This window comes from Castanea sativa, chromosome 11, assembly GCF_040712315.1.
Source record: "Castanea sativa cultivar Marrone di Chiusa Pesio chromosome 11, ASM4071231v1".
Classification (NCBI taxonomy): domain Eukaryota; kingdom Viridiplantae; phylum Streptophyta; class Magnoliopsida; order Fagales; family Fagaceae; genus Castanea; species Castanea sativa.
The window spans coordinates 64,729,916-64,747,811 of NC_134023.1; the positions used below are offsets into that span (position 1 = coordinate 64,729,916).

The following is a 17,896-nucleotide window of genomic DNA, read 5'->3' on the forward strand; positions in this document are numbered from 1 at the left end:
TCCGTATACGTACACTATACAATATTGTCTTAAATTCCAAAACTTTGCCTTCGTTGAACATTTAAAAAGAAAAAAAAACAAATTGTAGAAAGTACAGGGTAATTTCTCTGTTTTAGAACTCAAATAAACTTATAAATTTCCGTATACACTAAACAATATTGTCTTAAATAAATTCCGAAACTTTGCCATCATTTTTCTGAATCAGTGTTCTTAACCTTGCCAGAAAAAAAAGAAGAAGAAATCCTGATACGTATTAAAACCATTTTGTGTTTTCCATAGGGGGAATGTGCTTTTCACAGGTAGTTTGGTCCCTTCTGTTAGCAGTCCTCTTGGGTGGAGCTCTAACTCAAGTAGGGTGCTTAGATTTTAATTTTTCAACCTTCAAAAATGAAGATATGGGTGAACTCACTCTGAGAAATTCAACAATTGAGGAAGCAATCCAAGTTACACCAGATATTGGGTCGGAAAATATTCAGAATCGTGCTGGACGTGTCTTTTACAAGAAGCAATTCAGATTGTGGAGCAAGAGAAAAAACATCACAGCGTCTTTCAATACCACCATTGGTCTTGTAATAACTCCAACGAAGTCTCCAGGAGGTGAAGGCATGGCCTTTATATTAGCTGCAGATGATACTCTTCCAGAGAACAGCCAAGGACAATGGCTTGGGATTGTAAATAATATCACCAATGGAACCTCTCAAGCTAATATAGTGGCAGTTGAATTTGACACAAGAAAGAGCTACCAAGAAGATATGGATGATAATCATGTTGGCTTGGATGTAAATAGCATCTACTCGATCAAACAAGAATCTTTAACCGACTATGGGATCAACCTTTCTAGCGCTGATAAGGTAACAGTAATGGTAAGGATTCAGTATGATGGCAAAGAGATGAAAATGAATGTCTCTGCAGCTAAGACTAGCGAAACTGAGTACGTGCAAGTAATGTCTCAAAATCTCGTGCTCTCTAACCATCTTCCGGAGAAGGTTTTTGTGGGAATCTCAGCTTCAATAGGCAATGACACTCAAGCAAATTGTTTAAGATCGTGGGAATTCCATGGTTCAGAAATTCCTGGTGAAGAGATGTTGTGGGTATGGATCATAGTTCCATTAGTGGTTATTGTATTAAGCATGATTGGGTTGTACTTGTATTGGCAGAGAAAACACAGAGAGCAACCAGAGGATGCATATCCAAGGATAGAAGACCAGATTCAAGGGTCCTCTATGGCTCCAAAAAAATTCAAATTGAAAGAGCTGAGAAAGGCAACTCGCAACTTCAACCCCAGAAACAAGCTTGGAAAAGGTGGCTTTGGAACAGTCTATAAGGGATTCTTAGCAAATAAGGAGGTAGCTGTCAAGAGAGTCTCAAAGGATTCAAGTCAAGGCAAACAAGAATTCATAGCAGAAATCACAACAATTGGTAGCCTCCATCACAGGAATCTTGTGAGATTGATCGGCTGGTGTTATGAAAGGCGTGAGCTTCTTCTTGTGTACGAGTTCATGCCAAATTGTAGCCTAGACAGGTTCATATATGGCAATGAGGAACTAGGCATGGAGGAACCAACACTCGGATGGGAAAGAAGGCACACCATAATTTATGGGGTGGCTCAGGCATTGGATTATCTTCATAATGGGTGTGAAAAGAGGGTGCTTCATCGAGACATAAAAGCCAGCAATATAATGTTGGACTCAGAGTTCAATGCAAAGTTGGGAGACTTTGGACTAGCTCGTACCCTTCAACAAAGCAAAAATACTCACCACACAACTAAAGTCATCGCAGGAACACCGGGTTATATGGCTCCAGAAACGTTTCTTACTGGTAGGGCAACTGTTGAAACAGATGTCTATGCATTTGGTGTTCTTGTATTGGAAGTTTTCAGTGGAAGGAAGCCTGGAAATCAGAATGAGCAAAGTGACTACAGCAACAACAACCTTGTGCCCTGGCTATGGGATCTTCACAGGCAGGAAAGGATACTTGATGCAATTGATTCAAGATTGACCAAGGCATTTGATGAGGAGGGAATGCTGAGCATGCTTGTTTTGGCATTGGCTTGTTGCCATCCAAATCCACACCAGAGACCCTCCATGAGAACAGTTTTGCAGGTACTTACAGGGGAAGTGCCTCCACCACTGGTGCCCACTGAAAGACCTGCTTTTGTGTGGCCAGCCATGCCTCCTTCATTCAAGGAGGATGCTGAAAACTTTTCCAGTGGAAGCCAACTTAGCCCATTCACAGAACTGACTGGGAGATGAATCATGCCAAGACCTTGGATTGGAATGTTAAAGTGTTATTTTGTTAGAAAAATATCTTTCATTATCTATTAGTTAGTTTATGATGGAGATGTTACCTCTCAAGGTTTATCTTTATTCGGTATGGAGATGCTATCTATCTTTGTATCTTTATCTTTGTAAGGTGTTTGGATTCCTACCTTTGTAAGAAATTGAATTATTTTGTACTAGCTTTATCAAACTCGTTTTGGGATGAAGCTTTTTTTTTAGTGGCCTATTTTGTACCCAAAAAAAATTTGTGTTTTTATTTTATATATATTTTTTATTCGGAGAATCTAATTTATAAGTAACGCGTACTCAGAGTCTCTTCATTTTTTTTTTTGGTAAAGATTAATGATTTGAATCTATTATAATTTGGGATTACTATATTTTTCAATCACAAAATACTTAGGGGTGTGATAAAAAAAATATTTCATCCACAAACGCGTAGATATTTTGTGATTAGAAAATATAGTAATCCCAAATTATAACAGGAGAGTGACTTTATTTTTTAGGCAATATTTTAGTGGGAGTTAGAGTTGTATTTTTACTGAATTGTCATTTTTTTTTTCTACTTAAACATAGGGGTGTAGAGGTATTTTTGAACTAAAAAAATGAGGAACCCAAACAGGGAAAGCCCCTTAAATAGCTAGGAAGCACCAACACGGCTGGGAGGGTGCCGCACCGGAGTCTGACACAGCCCAACGCGGGGTGCTGCAACCGACACCGCTGCCCACGAGTTGATGCCACATCTGAGTTTTTTTTTTTTTTTGCACGAACTTGGCTTCGATTCGCGTCGATTCGACCAGAATCGAGTTGTATTGGCCGAATCAGATTGTATCAATCGAAATCAGCCTTGAGTCATGCCGGAATAGCCGAAATCGGCTTTGAATGAGGCCCAAACATCCTAAATCTGTCATTCTTCAATTTTATTATGAATATTTGTTGCTTCTTTTGTGTTTTCTTTTTTGTTTTGTGTTTCTTGCCTTCTTCTTTCTTTGTTTTGTGAACCAAGACCATAGTAATGTGTTTTTTAAGAATATTTTAATAGTAAAAATATATAGAAAATATAAATAAAAATATTTTTAATAATTTTTTAATCACCGCAACCTGTCACATCCGCATCCTACTTTTTCAAAAATTGCCGAGTCTCACACCCGCACTCAAATCCGAAAATGCACCCGTGCTTCATAGTTAAATAGTAGTATAGATAAAACTATCATCTTAGTCATTTGTAGTAATTCGATTTCTTTGAGGTCCGGTCCCCTTAAGAAAGAGACCAGAAATTTGCATGCATTACATGCACATTTCATGGAACATTGTCCACCAGCGTATGATCTTGTTTTAATCATCCGAGGTTGACATGTTTATACAACATTAGTTTCAGTTTGTTGAAAATTGAGATTAAAATAAAACACATGGCAATGTTCACAAATATGTTAGATGTTTAAAAACTGTACATATAAGCATAAATTCTTACCTTTTTATATTTTAAGTTCCATTCCACTTTAATTTTGCAGGCATATTATTCAATTTTCATATTCAGAAGTTGGGTATCAATCTTGTCATTATTATTGAGTCATCCAATCAAAATTTTGAATTTGTCTCAAATGTCTTGAAGAGTAGGATATATAGTAGAAAAAATAATATAAAGAAAAATAAACTAATTTAATTTTCAAAGTAACAAATGCATGATTAGATATTAAAACTTAGTTCATTAGCAACATATCTCAAAGATCAACCTACTCAAAGCATACATTGAGAGAGAGAGAGAGAGAGAGAGAGAGAGAGAGAGAGAGCAACTGGGAATGAAAAAAACAATGATCAAAGATACAAGTAACAAAGAAAAATAACCCAACATAGAAGCAGCAGTTTCTAATATAAACAAATGCTTGCTCTTTAAATAGAAAAAAATAGATTGGTCAAAGACATAACTATGAAGAGATTCAAGAGAACTGGAGAGGTATATGGAAGATAGCAAACAAATGAAGGTGAAGATAGCACTGGTTAGTCATTTTAAAAATCTGTTTTTCTCACTTGAAAACAAAATGTAGTCGGGCTCATTAAAGTGGAAAAAAAAAATGTTAGGTGAATTGTTTTCTAAAAACCAAACTTAAAAATGGCTATTAAATTTACTGTGTAAACATAATTCAAAATTGAATACATCTTCTTTTTCTTTTCTTTTTTTCTTTTTTTTTTACTTGATTGAATACATGTTTTAGGTGTTTTTAAAATTGATTTTAGTTTTTTTAACAAACAACTTAAATTAAAATATATTCGGGAAACAAATTTAAAATTTATCTTTCACAATTAAAATCTATACAAAACCATATTTTTGGAAACTTATTTCAATATCAGTTTGTTGGGTATCTTCTTCTTCAACTTGGGGAACCCAATCCATCTCTTCCGTTTTTCAGAGGGTATTTAGTACAAAAGTTGATGGGCTGGCCCTCCCACTCTGAATAATATTGTGAATTACCAACATAAAATAGGTTTTTACCCTTAATGAAAACACATTTTAAATATGACGAACTAATAGTTGTTTGTGATTTGGAGGAAGATCATGTCCATTTTAAGGTTAATGTTATATTTTTTTGAGTTCAATAGTGTACGTAAAATCATTTCGCTTTAAAATTTTAATTGATGTGATACTTGATTTTTAGATTTGTAATATTTAATCTGAATCATCAAAAAGATCATTTCAAATGAAGATTCTCCAAATAAGGGAACGAGGTTTAAAAGAAGTGTAATAAAAAAAAAGGCTAAAAAGATTAGCTATACTATTTTAAGACAATGACATATCTCTACAGATTTTGAACAAGGTTCTATCAGGACCGGATGAAACAATGCTAGAAAAGATGGTCAAGAAACAGCTAATGATGCAAGAGGTAGAGAAACTTCTAAAGACACTTAACAAAAGAGAAGACCATATATTGAGATTACGTTTTGGACTCAATGGAGAGCCACCTAGGTCCTGTGAAGAGATAGGAAGACTGTTAAAGCTGTCGAGGGAGAGGGCTTGCTAGATCTATGTCATTGTATTATCAAATTTATGACAGAGAAGTATGAAAGACAATCTAGTAGAATTTTATGCTGTATAGATGTTATTGATTTGATTAATAGAATTAGAAGATAAGAAACAAAAAGAATATGGCAACTAAGATTTGGACATTTTTATCATATCATCTTCTTGAGCTATCATATTATTTTCTTTGGTTATTTCCCATTTTAGGGTCCATTTGATTGAGAGGATGGAAAAGTGGGAGATAGGAAATAAGGAGGGGTGGAAAAGTGGGTAGATAGAAAATATTTAGTTTTCTCTCCGTGTTTTTGGTTAAGAGAGTGGGGTGCGATCATACCAACACTAATGTACTGGATCCCATCAGAACTCCGCAATTAAGCATGTTTGGGTGAGAATAGTACTAGGATGGGTGACCTCTTGGGAAGTTTTCGTGTTGCACCCCTTTCTTTTAGGCCCTTTTAGATATACACCACTGTAAGTTTCTTTAAAAAAACTCTCTCGTCTTCTCATGTATGTGTGTGTTAAAAATACTTAGTATTCTAAAAAAAAAAGATTTTGTTTGGTTGAGAGAGTGGAAAAATAGAAAGATAGAAAACTCTTTTATTTAGTTGAATAGAAAAATAAGAGAATAAAAAATGTAGTTTGTAAAAATTTTCTCTTATGTCCCTAGTACATAAATTTTTTTTAATAGTTTATAAAAATTAATTTTTTAAATTATTACAAACTAACACAATTAATAAAACATCTAGCAAAAGAAAAACTAATAATAATAAAAAAGAAGTTTCAGTTTGATATGAAAAAAAAAGGAAGTAAAACATTAAAACAAAGTCAAGTTCAACGTACGCTAGCCAAAAACAAAAAGAAGAAAAAGGAAGTAAAAAAGAAAAAAGAAAAAAGAAAAAAAAAGGCAACATTAAATAAGGGGAGAGTAGAAGGGTAATTTCCAATCAAACTCACTTCCTCTCCACTTTTCTATCTAGTTTTCTCCATAAATTAAGGAGAAAACTTTTTCCTCTTAAATGGTGGACCTAGGGAGAAAACTCCCCACCCCCATCTTCTCCCCACACCCCTCCCCCCCCCCCCCCCCCCCCTTCACTCATTTTCTCTCCCCCTCTATCATTTCACCCCAACCAAACATACCATTAGAAATGAAGTGAGTAGAGATGATTTGTGCTAAGTACAATATGATGGGAAAGCGGACATTCTATCATGCTTGTCATGTGCTTTGTTTCTTGTCACATACCCAAACACAATTTATGAGCTAAACACGTGACAACAATGCACACCCAAAAAGAAAGAAAAAAAAAATTCACCTTACAAATTACAAGTGTGCAAGCCCCAATAAAGTTCAATAATTATTCTCTAAAAGGGATTTAGTAACAATTATAATTTATATTGAATATTCCCTCAAAAGCAAAAACTCACGGTTCATCATTAGCTAATCTCCAATATATCAATAATTAAAAGAAAGTTCATAGAAAATTAAAATTGACAAAAAGGTTCACAAATGTCAAATCTTCCAACCGTCACAGAATCGGGCGGTCGGACCGCGATCCGTACATGTCACTGCTTTTTTTGCATGGATTGGTTCTTCATGTTAAACAAACCGCAAAAATGGTCGGTTCGCGGTTTTTCCAGTTGGACCGTACGGTCCAGTCCGGTCCGGGTTTCAAAACCATTTAAAACTCCCCTACCTTCAAATCCACCTCATTGTTTCACAAATTCAATCTTTATGTCTTCAAATTTCTTCCTTTACATAACATTGAATTTCTTGTCAAAGATTTGTATTTAGATTGTGACAACTTATATGTGTGTGTGTGTGAGAGAGAGAAAGATTAAATTCAATAAGGACGTGGTGTAAACACCTCTTTTTACACCAACTAATCAAATGGTGCCACCTCAATTTTTAAAACTTGATTTCACTTAAAAGATTACAGTCTAATACACACGATTACTATACCCTTAAATATATTCAAATATTAATTTTATATATATAAAAAAAAAGACAAAACAAAAATTTCAGATCCAAACAGTTGGAGACTTTATCAAAGTAAGGAGCTGCCACTGTCAATGATGTCGTTCATCCCAGCCCAAGAACAAATCTTATAACCAAAAAACAAAGAGAAATTTCACACACACAAGAAAGCAACTGGCTTTACTTAGTTGAACTTGACATCAAAAATCTTGATACCTAGATCAAAATTCAAGGAACCCAGTTCGGGTATGCAAAATCTAAAAGAAAAAGATGGAGGATTTGAGCTTCTAAAGAAAAAAAGTTGACCAATCAAGAGAAAAAGTATTCATGGAAACTAAAAATGTAAAGGTGAAGAAAGGGAGTTGAAGAAGGAATCTTTTTGGGTTTTCCATAGAGAGGCGGCAATTGGAGAGGACATGAGAGTTAGTGGCGGCGGTTGTGGTGGTAGCAAGTGTGGTTTGGTGGGAAAATTCTTAAGTACTCCCGGAGTATGAAGAATGATGCTCCCTCTTCTTACATTTACGATGGACCCGGCCATGAATTTAATGAGTGGACCCCACCATGAATGTGAGAGGAGAGAGCACCATTTTTCATACTCCGGGAGTACCTAAGAATTACTCGGTTTGGTGATGATGGTGCATGAGATGTGGTGGACATAACAGAGAAGAAGACAAGGAGACCGGAGCACATTTCTTTTTTATAAAATTAATATTCAAATATATTTAAAGGTGTAGTAATCATGTGTGTTAGGCTGTAGTATTTTAAGTAAAATCAAGTTTGAAAAACAAAGGTGGCACCATTTGATTAGTGGGTGTAAAAAGGGGTGTTTTATATATATATATATATATATATATATATATGAGAGATTAGTTCAAGTTATATCTGGTGTAACTCTTTAGAGTTACACATTTTCTAAACCATTAGATGTAAGTAAATCCAACTGTCAAAAAAGATACTCATTGATATCAATATTCTAATTTGTATCTCATTAATTATTCCTTATTTATTATATTTCATATCTATCTCTAAACCTAAAAAAATACAAAAAAGGGTATGTCCCTCTTTAATTTTTTTTTCCCACCGTTTCTCAAAAAAAAAAATTCCTCCACTACACGCTTCTTTGTCTCTCTGTCTCTTACTCCTCCACCGCCAAGTCGCCAGCAGAAAAAAGAAAAAAAGAAAAAAAAGAGACCAAACAACCCAGTTAAGTTATTGAAATAAAGAGGGATGGTTAGAGATTATGCTTGACCGCCGATTGGTAAGAGACGATGGACGTGCTCTTGGGCAAGGAGTGATGGATAATTGTGCTATGAATGTAGTCTTCCACATCCTTGTGGAATCCAACATTTCCACCACTCTAAGCTCGGTTTCCAATCCTTTTCCCTTGAGCCCCTCTCTTCTTTTTCCCTCGTTATAATTTCTTAGAACTATTTTATCGTATTCAACTATATTGTAGTACAGACGCTGAAAATTTTGGTGGCTGTTGTGGTTCTTTTTATATGCAATAGTAGTCTTTTGGTTCTTTTTATATGAATGAGTGTACACTACTTTTACACAGATTATTCCTTCATTCAATTTCACATGTTACTAAATTTTTATTCCAAGTTTCCATTGACAAATATTACTACTTATCTTGATTTAATATGAAAAAAATGGAGATAAATAGATTTGTTCTATCAAAACTAAGTTTTACAAATTGTCGTGACAATGATGGGTATCACATCAACAACATAATAAGTAAGTTTAAACGTTCATACATCAGTTTGTAGACCCATATGGTAAATTTTTCAATAGTTGAAACTTCACTATTTGACAAATCACATTGTAAATATGTAATTTGTAGTATTTCTAATGTCGTTCATCTTTGAGAGTGAAACCTAAGGATTAAAAAAAGCCCCCCAAAGATGGCAAGATGTCACGACTACATGACTACTTCCATTCCATGATTCCATGCTACTTGAAAGTCATGATTTTCAAAATTTTCTAGCGTTGAACAACATTTAAAACTAATTGTAGAAAGTACAGGGTAATAGCTCTGTTTTAGAACTGTAACACCTTATATCTTCTGTATACACTATACAATATTGTCTTAAATAAATTCCAAAACCTCGCCTTCATTTTTCTGAATCAGTGTTCTTAACCTTTCCAGAAAAATTGAAATCCTGATACCTATTAAAACCATTTTGTGTTTTCCATAGGGAGAATGTGCTTTTCACAGGTAGTTTGGTCCCTTTTGTTAGCAGTCCTCTTGGGTGGAGCTCTTACTCAAGTAGGGTGCTTAGATTTTAATTTTTCAACCTTCAAAAAAGAAGATGAGCATAATCTAATTATCACTGAGGGCACTACAATTTTATTGAATGAAATCCAAGTTACACCAGATGTTGCTAATGATCCTATCACAAATTCTTCTGGACTTATCTCTTACAACAAGCCATTCAGATTGTGGAGCAAGAGCAAAAAGGTCACAGCATCTTTCAATACCACCTTTGATCTTAAAATCACTCCAGATTTGTCTTCAAAGCAGTCTCCAGTAGGCGAAGGCATGGCCTTTATATTAGCTGCAGATACCACTCTTCCACAGAAAAGCAAAGGACAGTGGCTCGGGATTGTAAATGCAAGCACCAATGGATCCCATCAAGCAAAAATAGTGGCAGTAGAATTTGACACAAGAAAGAGCTACGAAGAAGATATTGATGACAACCATGCTGGCTTGGATGTAAATAGCATCCACTCAATTGAACAAGTATCTTTAACCAGGTATGGGATCAATCTTTCTGAAACATATTTGTATGATGCAATAAAGGTAAGGGTTCAGTATGATGGCAAAGTGATGAATGTCTCTGCTAAGACTAATAAAACAAGTGAGTATAAGCTAATTTCTCTGCCTCTTGAGCTCTCTAGCTATCTTTCAGAGAAGGTTTTTGTGGGATTCTCAACTTCAACCGGCAATGCCATTCAAATAAACTGCTTAATAACATGGAAATTTCATAGTTCAGATGTTGCTGATGAAGAATTAGAGATGTTGTGGGTATGGATCACAGTTCTGGTAGTGCTTATTGTATTAAGCATGATTATGTTTTACTTGTATTGGCAGAATAAACACAGAGAGCAACCAGAGGATGCATATTTTAGGATAGAAGACCAGATTCAAGGGTCCTCTATGGCTCCACAAAAATTCAAATTCAAAGATCTGAGAAAGGCAACTGGCAACTTCAACCCCAAAAACAAGCTTGGAAAAGGTTGCTTTGGAACAGTCTATAAGGGATTCTTAGCAAGTAAGGAGGTAGCTGTCTAGAGAATCTCAAAGGATTCAAGTCAAGGCAAACAAGAATTAATAGCAGAAGTCACAACAATTGGTAGCCTCCACCACAGGAATCTTGTGAGACTCATTGGCTGGTGTTATGAAAGGTGTGAGCTTCTTCTTGTGTGCGAGTTCATGCCAAATTGTAGCCTAGACAGGTTCATATATGGCAATGAGGAACTAGGCATGGAGGAACCTACACTAGGATGGGAAAGAAGGCACACCATAATTTATGGGGTGGCTCAGGCATTGGATTATCTTCATGATGGGTGTGAAAAGAGGGTGCTTCATCGAGACATAAAAGCCAGCAACATAATGCTGGACTCAAAGTTCAATGCAAAGTTGGGAGACTTTGGACTAGCTCGTACCCTTCAACAAAGCGAAAATACTCACCACACAACAAAAGTCATTGCAGGAACACTAGGTTATATGGCTCCAGAAACTTTTCTTGCTCGTAGGGCAACTATTGAAACAGATGTCTATGCATTTGGTGTTCTTGTATTGGAAGTTGTCAGTGGAAGGAAGCCTGGAAATCAGAATGAGCAAAGTGACTACAACAACAACATTGTGCATTGGCTATGGGAACTTCACAGGCAGGAAAGGATACTTGATGCCATTGATTCGAGATTGACCAAGGAATTTGATGAGGAATGAATGCTGAGCATGCTTGTTTTGGCATTGGCTTGTTGCCATCCAAATCCACACCAGAGACCATCCATGAGAACAGGTTTGCAGGTACTTACAGGGGAAGTGCCTCCACCACTAGTGCCCACTAAAAGACCTGCTTTTGTGTGGCCAGCCATACATCCTTCATTCGAGGAGGATGCTGAAAACTTTTCCAGTGGAAGCCAACTTAGTCCATTCACAAAACTGACTGGGAGATGATTCTTGCCAAGAGCTTGAATTGAAATGTTATGTGCGTTGTTTTTTGAGAAAAATGTCAATGATTATCTACTAGTTAGTTTATTTATGGAGATGTTACCTCTCAAGGTTTATCTTAGGATTATCTTTGTTCAGTCTGGAGATGCTATCTCTTAGGATTTTTCTTCTCAAATAGGTGTTGTTATCTTTATTGAAAATCTCAATCTCATAATTTTGAATTTATATTTCAAATTAATAATACTAACAAGATTGTGGAATACACTAAATGCCTAGCACCAATGAGAGCCAAAAAGAAATTGTGCATGGATAGTACAAAGCAATATAATTAAACATAGGAGAATTGATCATGAATTACATGAATGGAGGACTGAGGTAGTGATGGCGTTATTTCATGAGGAGGAGGCTAATGCAATATGTAAAATTCCCGAGTCAAAGGAGTGTGTCTGATTCCATTATATGGCTGCATAATAATAATGGGAAATTCACTGTTAAATCAGCATATAGAGTTGCGCAACAAGTTTTGAAGGATGGAAGAGGGGCTGAAAGTTCTAATGGAAGTTATGGGAAGCGAGTTTGGGCTGCCTTGTGGAAGCTTAAAATTCCAAACAAGATCAAAGTGTTTGGATGGAGAGCATGTCATGATATTCGCCGACAAGTTTGAACCTTACCAAGTGAAGGATTATATCAGAGAATGTGTGCCCGATTTGTAGTAGATGCTCAGAATCAACAATTCATGCACTTTGGGAGTGTGCCACTGCACAGGATGTGTGGGCTGGTAGTGTTAAAATTCTGCAGAAGGGATGCACGGATCAGTATGATTTGCTGCATTTATTGGAGTATCTACTAGACCGATTGTCATTGGAGGAAGTGGAAGTTTTCTTCACTCAAGCTTGGTTTATTTGGAGTAGGCGCAACAGTGTTCTTCATGGTGGCAAATTTATTGATCCAGGGACTCTTAATCGGAGGGCAGCAGAATATTTACAGGAGTATAAACACGCTCAAGAGCAACTTGATGCAGAACCAGTTATGCAGAACAGCAGGGAGGCTTGGGAACCACCTCCAGAATCGGCTGTTAAGCTGAATTTTGATGCAGCAGTTTTTTCTGAGGTGAACAGAACCGGTGTTGGGGCTATAATCCATAACTATAAAAGCGAAGTCATGGCTGCCATGTCTGCAAGAGGGCCAGCAGTGCATGGTAGTGAGAAAGGTGAGCTGTTAGCATGCAGAAAGGCCATTGAATTTGCTATTGATGCAGGTTTCTCCAGGCTGGTTATTGAGGGAGACAATGTTAATGTCATAAAAGCTATTTCATCGCAAGCAGCCAACATATCTCTGCTGGGGAATGTCGTGGAAGATATTAAACATCTCATTAGGGGCTTACAGTGGATGTCTACTTCTCACATAAGGCAAAGTGGAAATAAGGTGGCTCATGTGTTAGCGCAATATGCTAGAATTATTGTTGAGGATTTGTATTGGATAGAGGATTCCCCTCCTCCAGTCATTGAACAATTGTATCAAGATGTTTGCCTTTTATAAATGAATGAATGAAGTTTTCCTTTTCAAAAAAAAAAAAAAAGCAAAGCAGAAGAAAAGAGTTTTATATATCTATAATTCTTTATATTATAACAAATATATATCTACAAAAGAGTACTGATATCGATAAATCACATTATATCATATACTATACTACATAATAAAAATTGTGCTTACAAGTTATGGTTGCGCCAAATGTTTTCACCAATTGCAATTTTTTAAATAAAAGCAAATAGCTTATTTGTTCTTATCAACAACGGCTTTATCACTTGATGCGAGTTGGCCTTCCAAAATTGGGAGAAGAAAACAAGCAACGTGCATGCCAAACCATGGATAAGATAAGCTTGTTTAATTTGGATTAGGACTATCAGGTAACAAGTTCTATTATTTTAATAAAATTAAGCATGTGTTTGAATTAACTTTATAAAAATGAAAATTTAAAAAGCGTATATTTTATTTTTTTGTTTGTTTTTGCTCATTAGTCGCCCCAAAAGTGCTATTTGGCACCAATATTCACACTTCCATACAAACTGACATATGTAGCCACTAAACCAAGTTCATGCACCCTATCGGTTGAATAGAGAGCAAGCAAAATCCAACACTTTAGGTTTATTCTTTGTATAAAAATCCATCATATTATTATAAAATTGAAAAATTAAAATATTTTTTCCTAAAATACTGTGGAGATGTATGCTTTCAATTTATTTCTACTGCTTATAAATTTGGATACCTTATGATTTGTTAATTTAGGGCTTTTTGTATGGTGATTGTGATAAGTTTGTTTTTATATAATTGAGTTAGCCTGTTATATGTTGATACTAATTCGATGCTTAGATATTAATTCAGATAGATATCTTAGTACGTTCTTGGAAGAACTTGAAGCAAAATATAGTGCAAGGATTGTGTCAAATGAAATTATTGTCATTTATTTGGGGTAGTTGAAACAAGAACTTGATATATATATATATATATATATATATATATATATATATATATATATATATAATCTCTCGAAATTTGTTATTTTTAATTCATAGGTTATAATTTAGATCCTGACCTCCACTACCCACAATCTCCTGTGACAAGAGGACCTTTGAAAGAAGATATTTTACCTTCCTTCAATATGGTTTGGACTTTGTGTACTTGGTACATTTGCAACTAAAAGAACAATGTATATTTATTATTATACTGTTAATTTGATTTACTAGCCTCACATAAAATTAAAAAAATTTAATGAGAAATTGGAAGAAAAAAAAAGAGCATTTTTTTTTTATATATCAAGATTACTTATAGAATATAACAATTTAAAATTATTGACTTGGTTTTGGTGAACTAAAAAACTTGCAGACTTTGAATCTTGCAGAAAACTTTCTTAACGGAAGTTGCTATCAGTTGTTTAGGGGAGGATGGAAAAAGATAGAAATTCTTGATCTAGCTACCAATGAATTACATGACAAAATACCTGCTTCCATTGGTAAACTTTGCAATCTGAAATATTTTGATATATCTTTTAATAACCTGGTGGGATCTTTACCTGAATCCCTTGAAGAAATAGAAAACTGTCTTTCTATAAGCCCACTGCCTAGTCTGGATTACTTGGGATTGTCTTCGAATCAATTGTATGGTAAATTACCAAATTGGTTGGGTCAGCATGAAAATCTTGTTCATCTTGATCTAGCTCTAACCTTTTTAATGGGACTCTTCCAGATAGTTTAGGACAACTTCTGAGTTGGTCAATTTCGATGTTTCTTCTAACAAATTGATAGGAATTCTCACAGAATCACATTTTTCAAAGCTAACTATGCAGAAATCTTTACACTTGGGTCCCAATTCATTCACTCTGAACGTCAATTCCAATTGGGTCCCAACATTCCAACTCCAGGATCTTTATATGGGTAATTGCTATTTGGGTCCTTCAATTCCAGCTTGGCTTAAATCACAGAAGAAGCTGAAGGATCTAGACTTCTCAAATGCTAGCATTTCAGGTTCCACACCCAGCTGATTTTGGTAAACTGCTTCTAATTTAGCGCTACAAAATGTTTCTTTCAATCAATTACATGGTCAGCTATCAAATCCATTAAATGTAGCTCCCGGTGCATTCATTGATTTGAGTTCCAACCTCTTTGATGGACCTATTCCTCTTCTAGTTGGTGAGATTGAATCCCTAAATCAATCCAACAATACTTTTCCGGTCCTATCCCAAGAAATATAGGTGCTTCCATGTCAAAACAATTGTTTCTCTCTCTTTCCAGTAATCAAATAACAGAAGATATCCCTGCCAGTATAGGAAATATGCCATCCATTCAAGTAATTGATTTTTCAGGGAACAATTTCACAGGAAAGCTTCCTTCAAACATTGGGAACTGTTCTTTGCTAACGGTTCTAGACCTCAGAAAGAACAATTTGTTTGGGGAAATTCCAGCTTCCTTGGGTCAACTAAATTAGCTTCAGACACTTCACCTAAGTGATAACAATCTCACTGGAGAGTTCCCATCATCTTTTCAAAATCTGTCACTTTTAATAACACTAGATCTTGGAAACAAGATGCTAAAGGGTAGCATTCCACAATGGATTGGAGAAAGTTTCACATCTCTTAAAATTGTGAAACTCTTAAAATTCTTAGTTTGCGATCAAATGCATTTTCTGGAGAATTTCCCTCCAAGCTTTCAAATATAAGTTCATTGCAAGTCCTGGACTTGGCAGAAAACAAGTTGAATTGTATTGTTCCTGCTATCTTTAGTAATTTGAAAGCTATGGCTCAAGTGTAAAATACAGTTAAATCTAATGACCTGTCTATGTTCTTCTACTACAAACAAAGCTTGGTTGTGAATATAAAAGGCCTGGATAGAAAGTACACCACTTTACTCTTTCTTTTGACTAGCATAGATCTTTCTGGAAATAACTTACATGGATATCTTCCACGAGAACTAATGAAATTGGCAGGTTTGATCATTCTGAACTTGAATACAAACCACATCAGTTGCCAGATTCCTGAGAGTATTTCGAATTTGCGGCAACTTTCATCTCTTGATCTCTCAAGCAATAATCTTTTTGGTCCAATTCCTCCAAGCATGTTAGCTTTAGACTCTTTGGGGTTTCTTAATTTGTCAAACAATAACTTCTTCGGCGCCATCCCTTATATCACTGGTCATATGACAACATTTCAAGCATCATCTTATGCTGGGAACCCAGAGCTTTGTGGAGGTCCACTGGCTAAAAACTGTTCAGGTGAAGTATGAAGCAGAGAAAACTAATGAGAATGATAGTGGTAATGAAATCATCATCACACAAAAGTAGAAATGAGAAGGAACAACATGAGTAAACCAAAAGCATCTCATCCTAGTTATGAGATTCAACTTTTTTTCTTACTTTGTTTTTTTTTAATTGTCACTTTGCTCCATCAAAAGTCATTAGATAAGTCAAACAGTTGGTTTTGGCTATGCCATTAGATAAGTAAAAATTGTTCATTCTCGTAAGTCATTGACTGCTTCTCTAAGCCTCATTCACAGCTCCTCCATCTATGGATCTCACCCTCAGTCCCTCAGTGCCAGGTAAAGGCTTTTTAAATAAAAAAAATTAAAGTGAATCTTCTACTAATAGGATTGCATTTTTGTCATATGCAAACTTCTATGGATAAGTGGCCATGAATTGAATGATATTGTAATAATTTAGTTTTGTCACAATAATACAATATACCTTTTTCCAACATGATTCTTTATTATAGAATTAAATAAAAAAGCACTTGATCATGAACCTGAAATGGAGGTCCCCAACAAAGTAAAAAATTTTGTTTGGTACACTTGCAGAGAAGCGCTTCCAACAAAAGCCAATCTGGGCAGACGAAGAATCACCACAGATGCACTGTGTGAGAAGTGTAAGGTGCATACTGAAGACTACTGTTCACATGCTTTATTTTTTTTTTTTCTCAAAAAAAAAAAAAAAAAAGGAATAATGAGAGAAGGGGGATGGCCTAAGCTCGCATTCAGTTTAGAAGAAACATAAAAATACCCTCTTCTTGTGGCCTTAAAAAAAAAAAAAAAAAAACTTCTATAATAATATCGCACAATATTTTGATAGAAAAAAGAGCTCGTCATTTATGCTTTTCACAAAAGAATGTATGTAACACGATATATTAAACAATAAGAACAAGAATATAGTAACTTTTAAAGTTTTGCACAGAACACTTTGTGTATGTCTGCAGGAACAACCATGTTTGGTTAATTTCTAAGAAACTAATTAAGGTGAGGGAAAGAAAAGAATTTTGCTGGTAACAAAATTACCGGTGTAAGAGGACCTTGCTGGAGGCCGAACTTGGGTTGTTGAAGATGGAGAGAAGGGCTTCATTTTTTGTTTTCAATTTGAATTGCTCAAGGACAGTATTTATTTACTGGCACTGCCATATACCGTCCAGTTGTCTTCTGTCTGGTAGGAGAAGGATTCCTAACTTTTTAAAGATGATATATACCAAGCCCAGCATAAAGTATCCCAATCATTTTTTTATTTGAATAATTAAAATGATAATTAATGCCTTTTGCATCAATAGATAGAATTCAAATTGACTAGCCCTGTTGTCCAACATATCAGTGCAATGAGAATAATTCATTAAAAACGTGGAAAGAACCTATAGATTGTAGAAATTAACATGAAGAGTGCATTTCAATAAATCGAAAAATAACAGATTGATAAACTAAGGCATGCCCTTCACTGTAACATAACTATGCTCTTCACTGTAACATAACTTCTAAACTTCAAACTACAGAAACACAAACACATCTTACAACAAAAAGTTTTGCACACATTCACTAGTTTATTTGATACACTTCATATGTACCAAAGTGGGGGTACAAAAGAAGGAAAGGGATTGACCGGAGTAATGGGACTTAATTTTGGCATCATCCATGCTAAACACGCCCATG

General features: G+C 35.3%; 2 protein-coding genes, 1 non-coding gene and 2 pseudogenes across 3 annotated transcripts; all 5 read left to right on the top strand.

The window, feature by feature from the left end:
- Window positions 1–284: 284 nt before the first annotated feature.
- Window positions 285–2,271, top strand: LOC142614517 (putative L-type lectin-domain containing receptor kinase S.5). The gene has a single exon (XM_075787049.1). It carries the CDS (start codon window positions 285–287, stop codon window positions 2,250–2,252), a length of 1,968 nt encoding a protein of 655 aa, XP_075643164.1. The 3' UTR covers window positions 2,253–2,271.
- A 3,341-nt stretch (window positions 2,272–5,612) lies between these two features.
- LOC142618100 (5S ribosomal RNA) lies at window positions 5,613–5,731 on the top strand. Its single transcript, XR_012841153.1, has one exon. It is a non-coding gene; the product is annotated as a 5S ribosomal RNA (ribosomal RNA).
- A 3,722-nt stretch (window positions 5,732–9,453) lies between these two features.
- LOC142614804 (putative L-type lectin-domain containing receptor kinase S.5) lies at window positions 9,454–11,450 on the top strand (annotated as a pseudogene).
- Window positions 11,451–11,825: 375 nt separating this feature from the next.
- LOC142616956 (uncharacterized) lies at window positions 11,826–12,983 on the top strand. The gene is made up of 3 exons (XM_075789686.1): window positions 11,826–11,862; window positions 11,945–12,102; window positions 12,210–12,983. Exons 1-3 carry the CDS (start codon window positions 11,826–11,828, stop codon window positions 12,981–12,983), a joined length of 969 nt encoding a protein of 322 aa, XP_075645801.1.
- Window positions 12,984–14,303: 1,320 nt separating this feature from the next.
- LOC142616957 (receptor-like protein EIX2) lies at window positions 14,304–16,219 on the top strand (annotated as a pseudogene).
- Window positions 16,220–17,896: the final 1,677 nt, after the last annotated feature.